We start from the raw sequence: 10,932 nt of genomic DNA, 5'->3' as shown, positions 1-10,932 counted from the left end.
GATGTGATGATGGTTATCTACATATTTCCAGCCTTACAGTACATTTCCAGTGCTCTGAAACATCAACAACTCAAGGCATTCTGGATGCCTTTCAACAGGACATATAGGAAATCACTAACCAACATGAAAATAGACAGGCAGGTTGAGGGAAACACCTGATCACAAACTAACTTCACAGATTAACGGTCTAGACCAGTGTACGAGTATCAAACTAACTTCACAGATTAACGGTCTAGACCAGGTGTTCCCAACCTTTTTTGTGCCAAGGACCGGTAGATACATGGGAAAAAAAGTTGTGGACCGGTTGTCAATTTTAATGGTTTTAGTTACATATATGTCTGTGTGCATCATGGTGTGTGTGTGTGCACGCACGCACACACGCGCACACACACACAGACACACACACACACACACACACACACACACACACACACACACACACACACACACACAGCCGTAAACTAATCCGTCAGTCCTGGCCCTGGCCTATTTCCCAGAGTGTTAGATGGATCTTGCAATGGGCCTCGTTTTCTCAAGTCAGTCATTTCTGCACTGGCGCCTCCTCTGGTCGGTCGGGGCGTCTGTTCGGGGCGGAAGGGAACTGGTGGGAATAGCGTGATCCTCCCACGTGCTACGTCCTGCCGGTGAAGCTCCCCGCTGTCAGGTGAAAAGAAGCGGCTGGCAACTGAGCATGTCTCGGAGGAAGCGTGGTGCTAGTCTACGGCTCTCCCCAGATCCGCAGAGGGTGGAGCAGCGGCCGGGGCAGCAGGGGGAAATTGGCCAAGTACAATTGGGGAGAAAATAGATTTTCTCTTCCCCACCATACTCACTCACCCTTCTCCTCCCTCGTCTCTGTCTGTCTGTCTGTCTGTCTGTCTGTCTGTCTGTCTGTCTGTCTGTCTGTCTGTCTCCTCTCTCTGTCAGACGTGTGGGAGCGTGACCTGGTGGAGTTGGTGCTGGAGGAGTCCGTGTCCCAGGTCACCCACCGGCAGCGCGACATGCTGCTGCGGCAGGTCGGCGTGCTGCTGGGCGTGCTCGACAGCGACATCACCGTGCGAGAGGTCAGCGCCTTCAACGAGCGCAGGTGGGCTCTCGCTTCGCTTGTTTCCCCCTCTTGACACACTGACTTGGTCATAACACAGTACATTACTGATAGGGGTGGGGGAAAAAATCGATTCACCTAAGTATCGCGATTTTTAATGTCACGATTTTTTGGATCGATCTTTTATTCCAGAATCGATAATCGCAAAATTAAAAAAAAATAAAAAAAAAAAATTTTTTTTTTTGGGTGCTTGCAGTCAGGCCACTCACTGAACAGCAGGCCAGGCGCCGCCTACTGGTTTACTAGTGGTTTTATTACTTTATTAGTTAGTCTGAAGTAATAATTACACTTCAGGGTTAAAGTGGGTGCATCTCATTGTAAAATTGGACTTCAAACGGCCCAAATCTGGCTTCAAACGGCCCAAATTTCACGCGCGTTGGCCCATATCGGCCTGGCCTGCTTGGTATCTAATGCCCGGCCTGAATTATGATCCCAGTCCGCCCCTGTTTTTAACTATATCGCCCAGCCCTACTCATGATATATAATATACAGTCTCTAGTGTATGATTCAACTTTTCCCATGTTCTAATCTAGTGTAAAAAAGCAAACAAACTGAAAAAATAAAAGAAAAAAATAAACAAAAATCGCAATAAATCGTAATATCGAATCGCAATAATCGTAGAATCGCAATACTTAAGAATCGCAATATAAATCGAATCGGCACCCAAGAATCGTGATAGTATCGAATCGGGAGATAAGTGAATCGCCACAGCCCTAATTACTGACATTTCTAAGTGTCGATTTGGTAATATAATACAGTAGCAGTACATTACTGACATTTCCGAGTGTTGTTTTGCAAATCCATAAGATGGATTTTTCTGTTGTGAAAGCGTCATGGCGTCCTTAGACTGAAACACGAGCATCACTCCATCTCTCTCTCACACCTTGAAAGTCTTTCTCAAGTGGATATCCTGTCATGAAATGCATACACGTTTTCCTAAGTCAGATGACTTGGACTCAAGTCAGACTCAAGTCACAATTTAACCCATTGATACCTGATGCAGCATTTGCGTGTATATCCCTCATTTGTGTGTGTATCCCTTTAAGTCTTAAAGGGATACACACACAAATGCTGCATCAGGTATCAATGGGTTAAAGTGCTTGAGTCTGGGATGAAGAGAAGACTTGTTGAGGCTTGACTTGACTTGGGTTCTGTTGACTTGGGACTTGTCAGTATGGTCAGTATGATTGAAAAAGATGGTGAACTAAGGTCCAGGTCTAAAAATGGATGGGAGTTGTGCTTTAAATCAAGGGTTCCCAAACGTTTTCATCTTGGGACACAAAAGATACATTTCCCAAACTCACAAAAAACACTAAACATACGGTAATGAGTTGCCACGACGACCAGTCGGCGACCCACCCGCCACGGGTCCATGACCCAAATCGGGTTCCGACGCATAGCTTGGGAAACAGTGCTTTAACCCATTGATACCTGACGCAGCATCCGTGTGTGTATCCCTTTAAGACCGCGAACCGCGTTAACGCGGATACACACACAAATGCTGCATCAGGTATCAATGGGTTAAAGTGCTTGAGTCTGGATGAAGAGAAGACTTGTTGAGACTTGACTTGACTTGTGTTCTGTTGACTTGGGACTTGACTTTTATTTCACTTGTACTTGAAAATGTTTCTAAAGTCTTGACTTGAGATCTTGTGTTTTGTGTGTAAATGACTGATTGAAAGTGATGAGATTTGTTCCCGCAGACGACGGGATTCAAATTCTGTCTTCTGAATTTGTGTGGAATGATTGAATTGATCGAAGTTGAAACTGATTATAGAAAATCAAACTCATGATGCTCATACCAAGTTTGTATACTATTAAAACCATATTGCATTGAACAGGTATTTTCTTTTGATTGATATATTAAATTGATAATGGGCTCTTGATTTGTTTGCTGTTCTACTTGACTTGACCTCAAGACTCTTGGGACTGACTTGGGACTCGGGCAAAGTTGACTTGGTGACACCTCTACATGAAAGATAATCTTGAAAAAGGCTTGAATGATATATTTCCTTGTGATTAATGGAGCAACTAGAAGTAAATTCCCAAAACATTTCTTCCTCCTCCCTCCCTCCCTCCCTCCCTGCTCAGTACCCGTTTAGTGTTCCTGGTCTCGGGCGGCCCCGGGCGCCCTCCGCTGTCCGGCCGCAGCATTGCAATGGGGCTTCGCAACAAGCTGCGCAAACAGAAGAATGACTTTCTCATCTTCAAGGCGTGGCGGGTGGACACCGTCAGTGAGTACTGGACGAAGACGCCATTTTGACTTGTGCATTATTCAAGCAGGCCCAGGGCAAATAATGACACTGATGGATTGCAGGCCTAGTTAAAATCTCTCACATTTCTTTGGGCTGCTGCTACAAGTTAACTCTTGTCTGTCTGTCTGCTCCCTCTGTCTCTGTCTCTCTCTGTGTGTGTGTGTGTGTGTGTGTGTGTGTGTGTGTGTGTGTGTGTCTCTCTCTCTTTCTCTCTCTGTCTCTTCAACTCTGTTGTACACTGTTATCTCACTTAGTGCGCCTAGCCGAAGTTACAAAAAATATGTTCTATAATATGTCTCTGCTGTTTCTTCTGCCATCTACAAGATGACTCATCTCTGTGAGAGATCTGTGAGAGATTTTAAAGCGCGCGCTCTCTCTCTCTCTCTCTCTCTCTATCTCTCTCTCTCTCTCTCTCTCTCTCTCTCTCTCTCTCTCTCTATCTCTCTCTCTCCCCCTGCAGTCTGCCAGCTGAACTGCTCCAGCCACGGGGAGTGCGATTCGTTCACGCGGCGCTGCGTCTGCCACCCGTTCTGGATGGAGAACTTAATCCGAGTGCAGCTGGGAGACGGAGAGAGCAACTGTGGTGAGATGCCATCGATGCCACTCAGATATTTCAGATAATCGGATGTGAAATGGCAGAGTTGTGCTGGGTGCGAGTCTTATTGAGACTAACTCTCCGAGATTTACTGATTCGCTCTCTCTCCTCTGATCAGGAAATGTACTTCCTCTTTATGTGGCTGTTTTTACTAAACATGCTATAGACAATTTGGATGTAATGTTGTACACTTTACAGTATATAGTATGTAATGTTGTACACTTTACAGTATATAGTATGTAATGTTATACACTTTACAGTATATAGTATGTAATGTTATACACTTTACAGTATATAGGTTGTAATGTTATACACTTTACAGTATATAGTATGTAATGTTATACACTTTACAGTATATAGTATGTAATGTTATACACTTAAGCAATATAGCATGAGAGCCAGTGTGTTGTGCCAAATATATCCCCCTGATCAGCTGTTTTCTGCGGCCTCGTGGGATAACTGCTGAGCAGGGGGATATATTCCACAACACACGCAGCTCGAGTGCTATATTGCTTTTATAAAACGGTTTCCAAGTATGATAATATAATAATAATAATAATACTATAAGTCCGACTCCGACTGGCATGTCATTCTGATAGAGTCAGTTGAAACACTACTGTAAGGCGGGACCGCAAGAACGTGCGGGTGATTTGATTGGATCGTTCTGGAGACTGAAGTTGACATTGGCCAATCCTGGCGCTTGCTGAGAAGCTGAGAGCTTTCTGGAAACCCCGACAGGCAGCTCGAGCGCAGCGTTGCATTCTCAGCGCTTGCTGAGAAGCCGAGTGCTTTCTGCAAAGCCCGACACCAACTAACGTTACGGGGTTAAATGCGGGGTTAAATGCGGGGTTAACAGCCTTTCTTTTGCAAAGAAGACATTAGCCCGCATCTATTCTTGTACAAAACATCATTTTCTGCGAAGTATTAGTAAAGTTATAAGCAAAGATCGATTCACAAGGATCTGACAGCTGTCTCCGCCATTTGTTTTTTTTTAAACCAAAGGCTTTTAGTAAGAGAGTTGCCATGGCAACCAATAACCGAGTCCAATAACCCATGGCCATGGGTTATTGGACTCGGTTATTGGATTTATACAATGGCTGTGAACCAATCAGATTGCTTGATTTGAGAGAGCCGTTTTATAATGTAAATTATAAACGTAGGTTTATTATGTTTTGTTTTCAGAGTGGAGTGTGCTCTATGTGACTATAGCATCCTTCATGATCGTGGTTGCTATAGCAACAGTCATCTGGGGGATGGTGTGTTGCTGCCGGAGGTGAGTACCATCTCATATATATGAAATGAGTTTGCTTAAATATTCATATTTTGTATTATGTCTGGTATGATTATAATGTCATGTCATGTCATGTCATGTATAATGATGTCATCTGCATATGAGAAGTACCCGCCTCTCCCGTCAGCCATAGAGTTACAGTATACGCATAATTTCCACTCAGACTTCTATCTAGTGTTGACTGATTGTAGTAGATCCACCTCTCTGATGATGTGCCATGTGTGTGTTATGATGTGCCATGTGTGTTATGATGTGCCATGTGTGTGTTATGATGTGCCATGTGTGTGTTATGATGTGCCATGTGTGTGTTATGATGTGCCATGTGTGTTATGATGTGCCATGTGTGTGTTATGATGTGCCATGTGTGTGTTATGATGTGCCATGTGTGTGTTATGATGTGCCATGTGTGTGTTATGATGTGCCATGTGTGTGTTATGATGTGCCATGTGTGTGTTATGATGTGCCATGTGTGTGTTATGATGTGCCATGTGTGTGTTATGATGTGCCATGTGTGTGTTATGATGTGCCATGTGTGTGTTATGATGTGCCATGTGTGTTATGATGTGCCATGTGTGTGTTATGATGTGCCATGTGTGTGTTATGATGTGCCATGTGTGTGTTATGATGTGCCATGTGTGTGTTATGATGTGCCATGTGTGTGTTATGATGTGCCATGTGTGTGTTATGATGTGCCATGTGTGTGTTATGATGTGCCATGTGTGTTTCTGTCCCTGGAAGGCGTAAGAGCAGAGTGCGCAGGAGCAAAAGCCGCTACAAAATGCTTGAAGCTGAAGAGCAAGACGCTCTGGAGCTACAACCACCTAGAGCTGGTGAGACACACACACACACACACACACACACACACACACACACACACACACACACACAGACACACACACATAATAGACACACACACACACACACACACACACACACATAATAGACACACACACACACACCACCAATCTTTTAGTTTACCATCTCAGCAACTCTTAAATATGATTCACAACATTTACAGCTGCACTAGGTGGTAATGAGGTAACTATTTGAAAAATGTTAACTTCAATGCTGAGAACTCACCTAACAAACGCTCATGTTTACCCCCCCGGCCGGTCTGTGATGCTTCATACAGAAGCATACCAAAGGGATTAGATAGGCTAAGGTTCTAACTTTGGTGAGTCCAGTTTTCTCTGGATGGAGCGCTGCTCACTGCTGTTTAGGAGACAGTTTGGCTTTAGCTTTTAGGTAATGGTAAATGGCCTGCATTTATATAGCGCTTTACAATTAGTGGGTAGTCTACATTCACCTATTCATACACCGATGGCGGCGGGAGCAAGGAGGGTTAAGTGTCTTGCCCAAGGACACAACGACAGCAGCTGGGAGGGAGCGGGGATCGAACCGCCAACCCTTGCGTCATTGGCCGACCCGTTCTACCTCCTGAGCTAAAGCCGCCCCTCCAGGTTTCAGTTTGTCACTTCCTTTGGGAGGTAAAGTGTCCATACTCAACACCAGAATTTAATTTGGGCAATCTGTGGTATCTCAGTTAGTGTGGACGTGACGCTCAACTTGATAAGGACAGGCAGACAAGATGGGTATATTCTTACATAGACGTCTTGCCTAATGCAGCTTTAAGGCAACAGTGTCAAAACACATTCGACATTTTTCATCATGATTTTCTGACATTTTATAGACCAAACTACTAATTGATTAATTGAGGAAATAATCGACAGATTAATGGAGACTGAAAATACGTCGATCATCAGTCGCAGCCCTAAACAAATCGTCATCGTCCTGTTCCCTTTCTCTCCTCTTGCCACCAGGTCGTCTGAAGCCGGCGCCCGCCCCCTCCTCCTCCGCCCTCATGCACTCGGACTCTGACCTGGACAGCGACGACGGGCAGGGCGGGGTCCCGTGGACGGACCGGGAGCGCGGCCATCTCCTGCGGCCCCAGAACGGCGCCCTGAGGAACGGCCAGGGCCCGCCGAGGAGCAAGAAGCAAAGAGACGAGCTGCTATAGCGAGAGAGGAGGGGGGGGGAGCGCGCGGCGCGCCCTCCCCCGGCTTCCACACACTTCCTTCAGCTCTCTCACCTCCTCTGTTTGTCACTCTCTCTCTCTCTCTCTCTCTCTCTGTTTCTGTTGTTCTTCAACACGCAAACCTAAAGCGCCTCTCATCCATGAAGACATGACGTGTGATCACTGGATTGTAGGAAGAGGGAGAGAGAGGAACAACATGCTGGATACATGTTGTAGCCGCGTCCCCACTGTCACAGAGTGACACACCCCTATATTGAAATGTCCCTGCTCCCACACTGAGCCACGACAGAGGAGAAGACTCTACCATTCCATGGAGAATCGGGGTGGCCAATGTGGAATGGTAATAAAATGTCACGTAGAGCCCTATATAATGTAACACAGAGACACCAAGAATGTACTGGTTAGAGACTGCGGGAGAGAAAACGAAGAACTCTGCTGCTGCGATGACGCGCAAATCAGCGAGCCCACTTGACACACACACACACACACACACACACACACACATCGGCTCTCTGAAACATGCATGTACACACACACACACACACACACACATCGGCTCTCTGAAACATGCATGTACACACACACACACACGTCGTATTCACGCTCTTCCAAAATAGGACTGATGCTATCCAACACTGCCAACTTAAAGCCAACGGTTAACTCTCATATATATAGTTGGTGTTGATGACGTCAAGGTGACTCTTCTGAAAGACAAACGCAAACCAAAACAGACCGTAAAAAGCCATGCCTTCCCCCAAAAATAATCTCCCAAATGTACGTAATGTGCGAGCCTGATATCAGGCTGGATTGTCGACTTGTTACACTTCCATGTTCCATCAGAAGCAGCCAAAACTCAACTCAGTGGAGTGGCTGGATTTGAAGGTCTCTGGACCCAGGCAACGTGTTGTATGTATGTGCATGACGAACGATAGTTCCGATTCCAGGGTGACAGCATGCGTGTGTTATGTATGTTATGTATGTGCGTGCGTGTCTGGTCCCAGTGTTTTTCTGGCTTTTGTGCCAAAATGTTTCACTTCAGAGCGGTTTGTGTGGTTTGAAAACTCCCCCAATCAACCCGCATTAAGAGTCACACGTGTTATATCAGCCATGTTGGTCGCAGGCAGAGGATCTTGGGGAAAAAATTATGTTTGTGATTTTTTTTTTTTTTTTCTGGAGGCTCGCCTCTCGGACGACGAGGTCGCTGAAACGACACACACACTGGAGTACACGCTGTTCACGGGGGCCTACACAGGCCACTGTGGCCCTCGATAGAGATGAAGACATTCACAATAGAAAGAGGAAGAACTGGGTACTGCTTCCTCACTCACTCACCTCAACATTCATTCACGCAATGACTGCTTGAACCACGAAGACCACTTTGTTTTTTTTTAAGACAGTGAATTGATGCTGATGCACTTTTGTCTCGGCTCCATTCTCACTTTTATCTCCCATCGGTTGAAAAGGGAGCGCTTGATCTGTGTCAGTCAGTCGGATCCGAAAGGCTCAGCCACAGAACACAACTGTGCACATTTAATACATTTTAGTTGATCCGAATGCAGCTGAAGTCCAGAAGCACCTCGGTACCCGACCCAGCCCGACGGGCTCGGGCTGACAATTTATGATAATTGGTCGGGTCGGGTCGCGCTCGGACTGTGCAAGAAAAGCTCTGTTCTCTCTCCTTCTCTTCCAAGTCCACACATGCATGCAAACACAGCTTAGAATTCAGAGTTTTAGCCTGAGCCTGACGAGATCCGACCCACAGTCCGACGGGGGTCGGGTTCGGGGTGACAATTTTCGCTAATTGGTCAGGTCCGGTTTGGGCTCGGGCTTCAACTTACTAGGGCCGGGTCGGGTCGGTTTTGAATTTTCAGGCCCGTTGAGAAGATCTTGATGTGGAAACATCCAGTACGAGAGAATGCGAGGTGTGTGTCCAAAAAATCTGAAGTTGTGATAATATAAGAGCTGGGGTGTTCGAGGTGTTTCTGGACCGAAGCACATGAAGGAAACCTGCTTCAAACGATGCTTCCCTCCCTGCAACATCCAGTAGTGTGATTGCTTTGCATGCAGGCTGTGAAACTGTCACAAGTTTTGAGTCACTTTCTCTTTGGTTGTTGAATGTTTAAAGGGTACACACACAGCTGTACTGTGAAATAAGCAATCATTTAGAAAAATAACTTTTTACTGTAAAGTCATCTCACGCTGATGCCACTACTTTTTGCACTAGTTTTGTCTTGAAATGTACCTAGTGCACACCAGGCCGGGGCAGAGATGTTTTGAAATATTTTAGTCAAGTGTGCTGATTTTAACTGGTCATCTTTTGCCAACTTGTTGTGCAAGGCCAATTAACCCATTGATACCCCATGCAGCATTTGCGTGTATATCCCTCATTTGTGTGTGTATCCCTTTAAGACGCGGTCTTAAAGGGATACACACACACCAATGCTGCATCAGGTATCAATGGGTTAAAATCAAGCGCGCCTGAAGTGCCAACTTTTTGAAATGATTTCATCTTTTTTCCCCCACGCCTGTTGCACATCCCAGAAAACAACATTTGGGGTAATTGTCCAGATTTGGGGTTGATTCACGTTCAGTTCTACCAATTCAAAGACTGGAAATCATTCTATATCAATTTATTTTAACAACAATAACAATATAATGTAAATATCCATTCTATAATCTGGGGGATGGATTTATTCTGTTACTAGTAGTAATTCAATTGCAAATCACCTTTTGAATTCATAGAAACGAGTTGAATTGACCCCCACTCTGATGGAGTCCACTGTGAAGGCAGACTGACATGGGAAGTGTCTGCAAAATGAAGGGATACTGTGTTTAATTTAAACTGTTTTAAATAACAAGGTTTTAGTGAAGGATTCCCCCTCCTTCACTGTGTGAGCAGACCTGATGCAACTGGATAATCTGTAAAGTCAAATTAAATGTTTCAATTTTGTTTAGATTCTCTGTGGTGTCTTGCTTTGCTGATTATTCATAACTGTGTTTCCAGCTCTTTCCAAACTTTCGCCAAATTTGGCGATTTCTTTCTGGATTGCCGGTTATGTGATGTCACCGAAACCTTTTAAAGTCCTGCAAAGTAAAGGTATTCTGAATCAAAATAGCAGGCTGTGGAGTTAATATTGTGTGTGTGGGGGGGGGGGGGGGGGGATTAGATTCATGAGATTAGTTGATATACCTGTAATGCAACTGTTTTGGGCCAAAAGGAAATGTATCTTAAAGGTGCCATCTTGTGTAAAACAAGATTTCCTTGCGTCTTTGATTATAAAGGACTTGGGTGTTCTATATAAACATCATGGAAGTCTCAAAACACAGATAAAGCCACACCAGCCATGTCAGGAAAAAGTATGAGCCATTTTGACTTCCGTGATTTTGTGACATCACAAAGTAACACTCCTCTCATTTGTCCGCTCACAGCCCCACCCCGCCAACTGAATGTGGAAAACCAAACCTTGCTGTCTGTAGCATAGCTGTGTAGAATGGAAATATTGACAGAAAACAATCAACTGCACCAACAATGGATCTATCCCAACAGATCATCGTATCATCTTATATTATCTTCTCAAAACAGCGCATAGTTAATGAGGGGAGAGACAGAGCACATACCGGGTCAGTCAAGACCCATGAGGCATGTTTTATACA

General features: G+C 45.0%; 1 protein-coding gene across 1 annotated transcript in view; it reads left to right on the top strand.

The window, feature by feature from the left end:
- Positions 1-10,199, top strand: part of kiaa0319l (KIAA0319-like) — a 35,526-nt gene extending 25,327 nt beyond the window's left edge. The window contains exons 19-24 of the mRNA XM_083646387.1: positions 925-1,084; positions 3,194-3,336; positions 3,818-3,940; positions 5,135-5,225; positions 5,982-6,073; positions 7,064-10,199. Of these exons, the coding sequence (XP_083502513.1) occupies positions 925-1,084; positions 3,194-3,336; positions 3,818-3,940; positions 5,135-5,225; positions 5,982-6,073; positions 7,064-7,260 (806 nt within the window). The 3' untranslated portion in view covers positions 7,261-10,199. The remainder of the gene's footprint in view (positions 1-924; positions 1,085-3,193; positions 3,337-3,817; positions 3,941-5,134; positions 5,226-5,981; positions 6,074-7,063) is intronic.
- Positions 10,200-10,932: the final 733 nt, after the last annotated feature.

Source organism: Poromitra crassiceps, assembly GCF_964638095.1.
Source record: "Poromitra crassiceps genome assembly, chromosome: 11".
NCBI lineage: Eukaryota > Metazoa > Chordata > Actinopteri > Beryciformes > Melamphaidae > Poromitra > Poromitra crassiceps.
The sequence above is the reverse complement of the archived record's forward strand: the minus strand, read 5'-3'. Positions and strand labels throughout refer to the sequence as shown.